The sequence below is a fragment of the Genypterus blacodes genome, unplaced genomic scaffold, assembly GCF_046128005.1.
Source record: "Genypterus blacodes isolate CSIRO-AG114 ecotype Tasmania unplaced genomic scaffold, CSIRO-AGI_Gbla_v1 ptg000005l_1, whole genome shotgun sequence".
NCBI lineage: Eukaryota > Metazoa > Chordata > Actinopteri > Ophidiiformes > Ophidiidae > Genypterus > Genypterus blacodes.
In genome coordinates, this window is record NW_027466819.1 from 685,009 (window position 1) to 697,700 (window position 12,692).

Genomic DNA, 12,692 nt, shown 5'->3' on the forward strand with positions numbered 1-12,692 from the left:
ATAGTGACGGGTGGTTTGGCAGGAAAGAGAAGGGGAAGGGCGAGGATGACTACGTGTCAGATATTTTCTCCGTTTGCCGGAATATTAAGTAATAACGGCTTTTATTGAGCAACCGCTGAGAAAGAGGGCCGGACAAATTAGGGAAGGACTTGGCACTTTAACGTGCCTGCCAGATAATCCTCTTAACAAAACTTATTTAAGACTTTTCTCCTTTCTGTTTTTATTCCGTTTTACGTTAAGCCTCCATCCGCGTCGTGCCGTGACCAGCAGACGGCGAAGGAAAACGTCACAGGCTCTTTTGTTTGGCCGCTTCGTAACCGTTCCTGATCCAGCTTGACCTTTTTCCCTCTGCTGCTCTGCCACATCTGCACTTTCAGCCCAGACTCATATTGCCGCAGAGGCCGTTGCTTATCCTCAAAGCGCTTTCATTTCAACAGCTTAAAGTTTAAAGCCAAAGAGCCGGCGAGCGGTGCCAAAGACAAGACAAGTCCAAGAAGAGGGGAGCGGAAAGGGAGACGGGAGTACAAAGGAGATACGAGCATGTCGGAGCACACGGGGGATCCAGGAGCAATAAGCTATAAACTCCACACGGCCGGAGTGAGAACCTCCCTTCGTCTTTGTTTACGCAACAATTATCAGCTGATTAGAGGTGTGGAGCTTATCGGCAATGAAAGATCGAAAGATTGACGCGTGAACATTGTAAAGTAAAGTTAAATAAAAAAGACGAAATGTGCAGAGCTGCTCCGCTCGTCACATGACCTGGGGTTGGGTTGGGCCGCTGCCAGCTTGTAACTCTCAGAGAGCGGCGCTTTCAGGACACGGTACGAGACGGAATGTACAGTGTGTACATGTAACTGTTAGAATGTGGAGTTGGGTGTTGCTCAATTGGAACTCAATTACTTGGCGAGGCGTATAAAGGTTAAACACGCATAACGCAAACTGGAGAGCACAGACAGAGCACAGGCAGAGCCACTTCTTCATGTCATCACAGTCGCCACCGCCAGCCGAAGGAGCCCATGCCACAGTCGGTTTGGGGGGGGGCGGGGGGGGGAGAACAGGCGGTCTTGTCCTAAAGACCTTTCTCCTCTCTCCGACTCGTCCACTAGCTCAGCAGTGTTGTGACCGAGGGTAACAGGTTTTGCAAAATCCAGCTGTGCTTTCAACCTCTGCCCGAGTCGATAATTAGGGCGTCTGGAGCGACTTCTCTGGCAAGCACGGCCCTCAATAATCAACAGGCCTGTCACAGTCAATACGTCTACGGGAGAGTCGATGAAGGTCATGCGTGGGCCACGGCGGAGACACAAACTCAACTCCCTACTGGGGACGATGCTCCCTCTCTTACTGATGTGGAGAGGAAAAGGAAAAAATAAATCTCAAATGTCCAAATTGCAAACAACAACGGCGACAGTAGAGGAGGAGGAGAAACAACTTCAGCTTCAGCTGGTGCAGCGAGGGGAGAGAGATCTGGCAGAGAGACACAGAGTCAAGAGCAGAAGCACAGATGTGCCAGAGCCGTCCTGCTGCGCTGCACTGCAATGACCTAACTGTCTACACACACACACACTGTGGCTGAGCACAGCAGGGGACCTTTGGTTCCTGCACCATTATTCTGTGCAAAAAAAAAAAAAAGCAAAAGCAAAAGGGGAGAGACTCTTTTACATGCGCGCGCGAGCACACGCACACGCACACACGCACACACACACACGTAATTTGCTCGATTCTTCATTATTTTTTGATCACATCCCTTCAACGATCCATTCTGCTCTCCGCTCCTGTTTGTTTTTCCCGACGTGAACAAACACGTGACGACACCTAGACACCCTCTGAGACAATGAGTTCCTAATTAGGTGGGGAAATGTGCATTTGTGTGTCCGCCGGCAGAATCATGAGCCGACTCCACTAATCACTGCCACACTTGAGCGATCACACTCCACTGCGTCAGAGCGGCTGGAGTGGGCACTTACGCTGAGGAGTTGACGGTGGTGTATCCAGAGGGACACTCGGGGACGCAGGCGCCGTTGTGGATGACGTACTCGTGGCAGTCGGGGTTCTTGCTCTGCTCCTTGTCCCGCTTGCACCTGTTGTGCAGGTCCTGGCAGAAGGCGAAGGAGACGCAGCGCCAGCCCTTGAACACGTAGTGGTTTGGGGGACAGCGGTCCACGCAGGCCGTCTGGTGCTGCAGGCCGCGGCACGCCACACAGTGACTGGACGAGTCGGGCTTCTGACAGCCACCCAGGCACTGGTCGTGGCAGCACTGGTCGTCCCTGGTGCAGGCCCGGTGTTTACAGTGGACTGGGCAAACTGCAGGTAGGGGAGAGAGAGAGAGGGGAGAGGAGAGGGGGGGGGGGGGGGGGGGAGAGGGAGAGAGAGAGAGAGAGAGAGAGGTTAGGTTAGTCAGGGTATAAATGTGAAGAAGCAAACCTGAGACGAGGAAGAGATAAAAGGTAAACGGCTTCATTAATCTGGTTTCATGTAAAGGTCTTCAGAGCAAAGCCTGAACGACAGGAAGTGGAAGACAGGAAACAGCAGCTCATCATCATTCGTGCTCATATGATTTCAGTTCCCTCACTCACAGGGGGATTCTAATCAAGCACCCCCCCCCCCATGGCATCTTCAAATACACACGATTGTGAAATGGTCCTGTCGCCTCAGCAGGAGTCAGATCCATCGTCTGCGCTCACTGCTAATGTTAACGCCAAGCTGCAATTGGCCGGCAACAAAGCGCAATGATTACACACAACAAGGATCCACCACAAGTTAACAGGCCGCACACACACACTTGTGACGGATCAGTAAGCGTTAAGAAGAAGAAATATGCCTCCGGTTTGGCACTGGAATACGTGACAGACTGATACTTTTCTTTTCCCGGCAAATCCATTTCTGCTCAGCCCAAAGACGAGTTCGCTGTGTGTGTTTGGTGCTTATATCAGTGTTTACGAGTACGCGAGCCCGTCAGAAGTAAATGCAGAAGGCCCGTCCACTCGGATCAGCTTCCCGTGCTGGAGAGCCGGATTAAGACTGCTCAACAGCAGGGGGGATAATGAGACACTGAGGTTAGGAGCAGGTTACAGGTCAGACCATAAAGCTGGATTTATGCTCCAGCATGGAGGTGTTGTTCTGGGGGGTCCGCAGAGACACACACACGGCGCTACAATGTGCCGCTGCAGGTTCCCAGACTTGATCGTAACGTCTCCCCCAGAATACAGACATTCAGGGACGTTCTTCATACGTCGTTGCAGTAAAAGAGATCAGCTCACTGTGAGAGAACGTGAAAGGAGTCGTCGTGAGTGAAAAGCAAACAGTTTAGCTTCTGTGTGTTTGCTGTGCGACCGCTATTGTCAACGTCTGACTTCCTTTTTGATTTATGATATATTTTGGTTCCCTCCAATTTGCACATTTCTAGGATTCAAAGTGAAAACAAGAACAAATATCATCCAACAGAAGTTTGGCATTTAAAGATGTTGCGTGTTTTGTGTTTGTTGTGAGTCAAACCTGTTTCCCTCAGACTCTAGTTTGAACCTTGGTACAGAATAACCATCGCAGGAGAACATATGACGTTCTGCATTATCAATATTTACACATCATTTTACTTTGTGATGTAGATTGACTATCACCGTGGAAACAGACTGGGCATTTGTTTTTGTGCTCTCTGGCTGCTGGGCCACAAAATAAATACATCTAATGCCAGTGGAAAGCAGATGATTAGCCGACTCTACCTGCCCGTCCTCGCTATCAAACACCACCGGCAGCACAGACATCAAAGCGGCCCGAGCTGACCAATCACAGCTCATCACACATTCTGGCAGATACGGCGTGGCGACGCGTCCGGCCCCCCGATCTGAATAAACATCGCTCAGCCGTGTCAAACCCACCCGGAGGACATGCAGGTGGACTTTCAATTACACAACACGCCGGGTTTGAATGTAAACACCTGTTATTCTTTTTGTGTGTGTGTGTGTGTGTGTGTGTGTGTGTGTGTGTGTGTGTGTGTGTGTGTGTGTGTGTGTGTGTGTGTGTGTGTGTGTGTGTGTGTGTGTGTGTGTGTGTGTGTGTGTGTGTGTTATAACTGTGCGCTCTGAGCAGGACTCAAAGTCGCTGTGTGCAAATTTTCTTTGTTCATTAAGCTTCACGGGGTCAGATCAGGGAAGAAAGAGAAGAAAACAACAACATGGATCCGGGGCCTCTTGTGTTAAGTGAGGTAAGCTCTTGAAACGACTGACATTAAGAGAGCGAGAGAGCAAGAGAGAGAGAGAGTGTGTGTGTGTATAGAGGGCAGCCAGCAGTACAAGCAGGGCTGATGAAAGGGGGCTGTGCGAGGGGCCGATTCTAGGAAAAACAAATGATATAACCAACTTTCATCTACGTGCGCCTGTTACACAAAACGCGCTCAGCGGCGGCAGGATTCAAACCCAGCACACTGAGGGACGACGTCGCCACAATGAGAACTGGAGAAATTCCTCTATAAATCGTGTTTTTCTTCTATCTCCGCATTCTATTTCTAAAGCTCCCCTCCCACTTACCTCAAAGCAACATGCATGTATGCACACACACACACACACACACACACACCCTCCCTCCCTCCCACACAAAAGCTCTGCTGTCTGCTCTCACTGACTCCTGATCCCTTCAGAGCTCCATGCCGGAGCACAGGCCGAGCCGCAGATCCACCCTCGGCCTTAGCCAATGTGTTGGCTAGCTGTAGGAGCTAGCCATTCAAATGGCCTCTCCCATCTCCAAGGAAGACAAGCACATGGTTTAACCCTGTGCGTCCCTCTCTCTCTCCCTCTCTCGCCTCAGAGCCAGTCAGGCAGACGGCAGCAGCAGTAGCAGCAGCGGTGGGAGGAATGCAATAAGCCCAACAGGAGAGCCACATGGTAACAGGCCGGGCTGCACCGCTCCTTCTATCTCCTGGAATAGGCCGTTCTCACAATAATCAAAAACACAAGTGGTTCCCGTGAAGAAGAAGCACTCAGTCGGCTCCTTTCCGCACCAGGCACACACACATTAAGGTTGAGACGGGAGGGGAAAAGAACACACTCTGATTTATACTGCAACGGGTTCAATTTAAAGCTGGAACGACCGCTCAGTGTTTGGGAGCTGCGCTAAACATCTCTGCGCCTCAGGTAATCAGGGTCTTGCCTCATCATGTCCACGTCTCATTAGGTGTTTCTGCTAACTTACGACAGCCAGAGAGAGAACGGAGGTATTTCAACTGGAGGGGGATTTAGATTTAGAAAGATATCGCCGTCTGCATTCAGACATTCAGTAGAACTGGAACAAGACTTTTATTTTTGCATGGAGTTATTTACATTTTTCTAAATATAATTGGAGCACTTCCTCTTTGCAAAATCACAAAGCAGAGAAACCGCAGTCTTCTTCTCAGATCGACAGCAAGACTTCTTCATCTATGTATAATATCTAAAGTGGATCTATCAACTTTAATCTGTCTGAAAACCAAATGTTTCTTTTTTTTGTCTGTCCGTATCCCCGGTTACACGTGTGTCAACAAAGATGTGTGTTGTTTACAATACGGGCTGACTGGAGTAAACGATCCAAACTGGGGTAACTTAATATAATTAATTTCATGCAAGTGAGAAACTCCATCTGCTACCGAATCGACTGACGCTCCAGACGTCCAATTCAAGTAAAAAGATACGTGAAACATTATAGTGAGAGAGGGGGGGAGAGAGGAAGAGAGAGAGAGAGATTCTTAAGATTTAATCCCTCAACCGTCAAATTCTGTAACTGTCGACCTCAATCTGTTGAAAAATGGCAGTATTCAATTAAAAGTATTCCATAAAAACAAAAATCGATGCGGAGAATTGGAATTGATTGAATCTCGCAGGGCTGCCGGGGCTTCAGGTCATCAAATCAAACGGTTGGATGAAGGTTCCTACTTCTAAAGGGGTCGACACATTCTGAGAGTGGGCGTTGAAACAATGGTGCTGCGTCGCAAATTTGTTGTCCTCCCCACGGAGGCTTTGACGGCGAATGAACGCTGGACTTTGTTGTTTTGTGCGCTTGTCAAAGATGTTTTCCCTCGAGGATCCTGAGGACCTTTCAGTGTGAGGCCACCCCAAGCCAACTTTGATCTCCCTGTGCAGATAGGACTCTCCAAAAATGGGAGGTTGTCATGCTTTACTTAAAATATGCAAATCTGTAAAGGCCAGATTCTTTACATTATTATTTTTCCTACACGCTCTGCAGCTTTGCACCGTTTCCCCATGTGACCACAAGGAGCCGTGACCCTCTTCCCCCCCCCCCCCGTGTTGGCCTGTGGCGATTAGGGACGCTCTGCATGAATTTGGTCTAGTCGGCATCTCGGCTGCTTATCTCTCATTCGGACAAACGAAAAAAAAAGACTGAAGGAGGAATCAATGGCTGCTGCTGGCTCAACAGCTGGACTTCGGCCTGAGGATCGGTTATAGACAGTCCTCAGGGCGGGGATATTCTGTACGCCGACCCCCCCCCCCCCCTCCCCTCTCTGACCTCCTCGCCGCTCCGGGCTCCTCTGGCACACTGGTCAGGGCCCTGTCTGATCGCCTGTCATGCGCTATGTGCAAAGTGCAGCGGGATCACATGAAGGCCGGGGAATAATGCAGCAGGAATGCCTGGCTCTTTATCTCATTAGCGGAGGTTTCGCTGGGATGGGATAGGAGGGGGGAGAAGGGGGAGGGGGGGTCAGAGCCACACAATGAGCCCCTCGATTTCCCTGTCGAAAACGAGTAACAACAACAAACCGGCGCGACTCTGGGCCCCTTTTTTTGCGAGAAAGACAAATAGGGGGGGTGACGGTAACAGATTTGCACAGCCTGCCAGCGGTTTGGCCTCAGCCATGTGGGGTGTCAACAAGGCGGCAGGAAGCACTCGCAAAGAAGGAAGGAAGGAAGGAAGGAAGGAAGGAAGGAGCATTAAAAGAAAAATGGTTGGGCAATCAGTCAAATGGATGTTGCTGTGATTTATTAAATGAATATGTGACTTTGTGGAGAGCTCCCCCCTCCCTCCACCAAACTTATGGCGGTGGCGGCGCGTCCGTGGCGAATCAGGGTAATTCCGATAATCCTACAGATGCTCTGCGGGGGCTCGTGAGGAAGTGAGTCGCTCCAAAATGCAGCACGTTTTGCCAGAAGAGATTGTGGACGTACAGCAGCCTCGCACATTTACGAGAAAATAAATCACATTCCAAATCCTACTTGCAATATATTTAGCCATGATTGAGAGTTACAGGTCTATTAACTTCACATGCACAGTAGTGGGAAGCATGTTTTCATATAAGAGGCTGCTTGGATTCATCTGATTCCTCTGTAAGCCTATAGCTCTGGGACTTCTGCCTGAAATTAAGAGCCTTGGCCCTTGACATTAACCACAATTGACCACAGACGCTTTGCACTGTGCTCCTCTCCCGGCGTTTTCTGGCAGCGAGCGAGCCGCAGTATGTACAGAAGCGTTGCGTTGGGATCATATTAGGGCTCCAGAAAATGCTAAATGGAATGCGGTGGCGCACTGGTGGGTAATTAAAATTCCACGGCCGTGACAAGGGGAGTATTTAGTCGCTTGTGAATGAAAATTTCACTGAAGGCGCGGAAGAGTTTGAGAGAGAACAAATGAGGCACTTCAGTCATTACAGATGACTTTGATAATCCAGTCAATTGCTGCAAAATGGGACTCAGTATGAAGCCGGGCCCGACGGTTAGAACGAAAACAAGCGCTCATAGTTGACATACACCTGTTAGACTCATTAGGTTAGAGAGCTTTTGGACCGCAGCGTGAAGCTTTGTGTTGTATAAGAGTTCAGATCATCCCGTTCCAACACCGCTATTGTCTCCTCGCCGCCGACCGCTTCGCTTGTTTTCCTTCTCTTTGAAACACGAGGCTTCCATTACGACATGCAAGAGGCGAAAATTTGTTTTGGATTTTTGAAAACTCACAGAAAACAATGGAATCTGAGCAGTGAAAGTCCCTCAGTGCTGCCTGCTGGAATCCTCCTAACTGTAGAGTCTTTATTGGTGTTATAGCAGTAGTGTGTATGTAATAGTACACGACCTTGGACACCTTTCAATACAATGCAGTCTTCCATAACAAGTCCACTTAACTATGAACACAGCAGTTAACACCCAGTTGACAATGGCGACAACATTACCGGCGTCACGACAGCAAGATTATAAAGGAGGCTGCTTTAGTGTATTTTTTGTGCAGGTGTGTGTAATAAAGTGTCCACTGAGTGTGTGTTTGTATAGTGGAATGTGCCTGATGCTGTCTCTGGTTGTACGTTGCTTCATGTGGCTTTCAAAGATCCAGACCCGGGCTGACTGAAGGCCTCTGGATCTCCTCCCCTGCACAGTTGGGAGTGTAACGTGCGGCTCCATCTATTCTATGGAAACATAACTGGGATTGTGTGTTGCGTGTTAATGCGGTCGGGCTTCAAAAATCTTCAAATACCCATAAAAAAAAAGCGATCCCCATATGAGCGAGGCAGCTGGGCTATGTTTTTATTTTTCTAATTTGAATACTACGCACTTTGAATGAACGGTTTCAGCTCTCATCATCTGTATCGCAGAAGCAAAGCTACGGTCCAGGGTCCACGTGATCGGGCTCTGGTGTCTCAACTGCCGGCCTGACGAACACGCAGGCACACACACACACACACGTGTACACCTCCGTCTACACAGCACAAATGTCTCTCAATAATACAGAGCTGCCTGATATCCTCTCCACTAGCGGGGAACAGATGCTATACTCCCCTGTTCTATTTCCAAACGCATCTCTGCCTAATGCGGCTCGCTCCGTTCCTTAAATAAGAATGAGGTAGCGGCAAAATGCAGACGGACGGAAGGAAGTACAGTGATTAATTCATCAAGTGTGTGGCATTTGGGTCTGGAGGTTGGGATGAACTTGAAAGTCTTTGTCTTTCTGAAATGTTAACACGACCCGAAATGAAGGAGATGTAAGAGGAGCAGGAACGGTTGATGAACAGATGAACAACAAACTGCCATGCATCAAGCCACAAATGACCGAGACAAACCTTGCAGATAAACACTTTCTCTGTCGCTCTAATGCAACCGAAGCTCCTTTCGGTTCGACGGAGCGCGTGCGGTGCGTCAAAGGGAAAAGAAATCAAACCTGTTCCTCATCTAAATAAGACCTGGAGTGATAAATATACAAGAACATGAACCTAATGATCTTGCTTTGTTTGTCGTATGTCTTCCAGGTAAACCCATTTGTCAGCTCGTCTGACTCAACAACAAGCAGCAGAGCTCGGATAGAAAAACAAAAACGTAAACAATTTCATTATCTGGTCCCCGGGCCTCCGTTAATAGAAGAGAAACACACAAACAACATGGAAAAACACTTTTTTTGTTTTTAATGTCACGTTGCTCCTGCTGCCCATCGCCGGGCAGGGAAGGATACAAAGATTGTCCGTGACTGGAATAGAAATGATAAACACTGTGCATTCATTGATGGGCAATTACATCGGCGGTTTGACAGGCAAATGACGCACGGCGCGGCCTTGAATCTTCATTTCCTTCCAGGACTCGCCGATGACCTTAAATAATGACTATGTGTTGTGACATCAAAGCCCGAATATAATAAATGCAGAGTCACGATACAATTTGTCTTATTAGAGGAGGAGAAGGTTTTTTTTTTCGGAAATTCTAACCAGCGTGTGTTTGTTCCATTACAATTAGAGAGGAGGGCAGGGAATCGATTTCCACAATAAAAAACTGAAATAATCATAAAGGCCTGCGTCCTCTCTTGGCGATGTTTGTGGCACATCCGCGTTTCCTCCACCGAGCAGCAGGTTGATACAGCCAAAGGGCAAATACTAAACACAACTTTAATTACCCCTACTTATCTACTGCTAGGCTTTAACCAACGCCAAGGAGTCCCTCACCTGCATCTGCCAACAACATTACTTAAAAACATTATTCTTTATGGAGTTATCTTTACAAATGGCTGTTGGTGGGCAGATCCCAGCGTTACTAATGGAACCTCTCATCACTAGGAGACGGGGCATGTTTTGATTTTCTTGCCAATTTCTTCCAAAGTAACATTGAATGTCTCTATTATCTGACAGAGGGAACACAAATTAAAATATCAAGGCTTTGGCATTGTTGCTGGTTTCTAGCGGGAGGTGTTGTGATTTTATACAGCAGTGATATTTTCCACCAGCACAGTCTGAGATCAAATAAAATGTACAAAGCACACACACACACACACACACACACACACACACACACACACACACACACACACACACACACACACACACACACACACACACACACACACACACACACACACACACACACACACACACACACACACACACACACACACACACACACACACAACTGGGCAGTCAAGAAAAATGAAAAATGAAATCCGGCACAGTGGCAAACACAAACTGACCGTGAAAAAGTTCCAAATACTCTCCATGCTGGCAACAAAACAAATCTTTCCCCCAAAAAACACACAAATCTCCTCATTTTATCACCAAATAAACTCACGATAAACTAACAATCACTTGGCCGGAGAGTGTATTAAAGCCTGCGTCTCCCGAGTGTGCAATCAAAACAGCGGTGAGCCGTTGTAAATAGAAAGGCTGTGCTGAGTGTGAGTGTGAGCGCATGCAGCGGTGAAGAAACGCCTGTCGGCCCCAGCTTTAACAAATGCCTGAAATGTCTGGGATTCCATGGGAACGGCTCCAGTCGTTGAACTGTGAGGGTTCACAGGCTGCAGCTCCACAAGACTGAGTGCCAGAGCAGTTAAGTCAGCTCAAAAGAAGGGACTCGTGGTGGATGGAAGGAGGGTGGGGGGGCTGGGGGGGAGGACTAGCAGAGCACTTTGGATTTAGTGTGGTAGCTCAGTACTCCGTGTACTGAACCATGAAGCCAGCAGATACAGAGCTCGCCACAGCTGCAAACAATGGGCTGGATTTTAATGCCCTTTTTGCAGGACTGCCCCCCCCCCTCGATTACAAACCCTCGTTTATATCAAATATAAACTTGAGCACGAGGTGGGTGTTGTCATTAAACACAGAGGGTGTATGAGGCTCACTGCTGTCATGGCTTTACATAGATTAGATCGATTTGAGCGCATTTGTTGTCGTTTCATGCTCCAGGAAAGAAGCGACAAGTTGCTTAAAGTCATGAAAAAGGATTTAAGTTGGACATTTTCTTTTAGGTCCTTTAATTTTTAGATTATTGGGAAGAATCCCCCCCCCACCCCCCGACACACGCACGCACACACACACACACACACACACACACACCCCCCCAAAAAAGACCTGTAAGGGTAGAAAATGGAAGTGGGCTGTGACAGGAATAGAAACAGAAGGAATGATTCATGTGATGGCAGGAGGATGGGAGCTCGCTCGGCTTTCAAACACAGGTCGTGTTTTAGGAGGTAACGCCATGTGTAATGAATACAGAAGCTCCACTGCGCTGCTGGAACGCCAATCGACGCGTCAGCCAGAGATGAAAGAGCGGCGCCCACCTCGCGTACCTGCCAGGTAACGACAACAAAGGGCACCAAACGTGCGCACTAGGGCTGGGACATCTTCCTCCTCTCTCCCTCCTCCTGTGTCCCCTTCTCCCCCTTCTTCTCTCCACCACAGCCTATGATCCCACCTGTAGCTGCCTACACTGCTGTATGACATCATCCTGTAAAAACTTTGCCAATGACAATGATCGAACCAACAACTAGATGTCATCTCCACAATCTCACATGACGATCTCCAAAATGTCCAATAACTGTACTCTATACCGTCATGTCAAACGCTTTCTCCAATACAAATATACATGTGCACTGTCATTTCTCAAGGTTTTACAACAACGGGGGTCGTTTCCATCCAAAAACAAAGCCTCGTAAGAACTTCCTCCCATTCTCCACTGACATATTTTACTAGTGGCTATGTTTGTCCTCATTCCTGCAGCTCTGACCTCCACGGGTCACCTCGGTCTTGTAAAAAGTGACGCGGTACTCCAGCCGCACCCCCCGTGTCCATTCATAACCAGAGAGAGGAAACAGGGGAACAATCGCAGGAAACAATTGGGGGAAAACTCTCCAAGAACTTCTATGAGCACCATTGTTTTGAGTGGAAGAGGGCCGGGGGCGTCATTGACTGAGGCGTGCGGGTGCCGAGGTCAATGCTAAGGGCGGAACCCTCCTCATCGCTCCCAAACGTCTCCTGTAGTGACCGGTCACCTCGCTTTCCTTCCGCTATGGCCCCGGTGAATGACTGATGTGTTCATGTCCACGATTACACTACAGTGTTACTCTGCCGTTTCCTAGCAGCATGGCTAAACAATAGCCATCCACTTCTGTCTGCGCATACACACATGGAGAAGAGCATGCCCCCTTGGTGATTTAGACCCCGTGTCTCAGCTCGCCATTACAGTTACACACACACACAGATGCGCTGGCCCTGACCAATCTCCAAGTCCACTACTTGCGATTGGTGGAAAGATATACGTGATGTCAGCCAAAAGTAAATTTGGAATCTCCATATCGAGCGAGGTCCTGCCCCGGGTCCTCACCTGACCTTACTCACTTGTGATTAATAGCAACGCTCCAATTGTGAGAACACACATGTGCACAATGACAACCAATCAAACGTTGAGGTTTCGACGAGGCCCCTTCTTCTCCTTATTGCGGCTTATTAAATATGTACAGATTACAAACACAAGCGC

At 48.5% G+C, this 12,692-nt stretch overlaps 1 protein-coding gene across 1 annotated transcript in view; it reads right to left on the bottom strand.

Moving 5' to 3' along the window:
* Nucleotides 1-12,692, bottom strand: part of insra (insulin receptor a) — a 36,846-nt gene that overhangs the window by 12,731 nt on the left and 11,423 nt on the right. Inside the window, exon 3 of the mRNA XM_076148245.1 lies at nucleotides 1,965-2,301. Coding sequence (XP_076004360.1) covers nucleotides 1,965-2,301 — 337 coding nt within the window. The remainder of the gene's footprint in view (nucleotides 1-1,964; nucleotides 2,302-12,692) is intronic.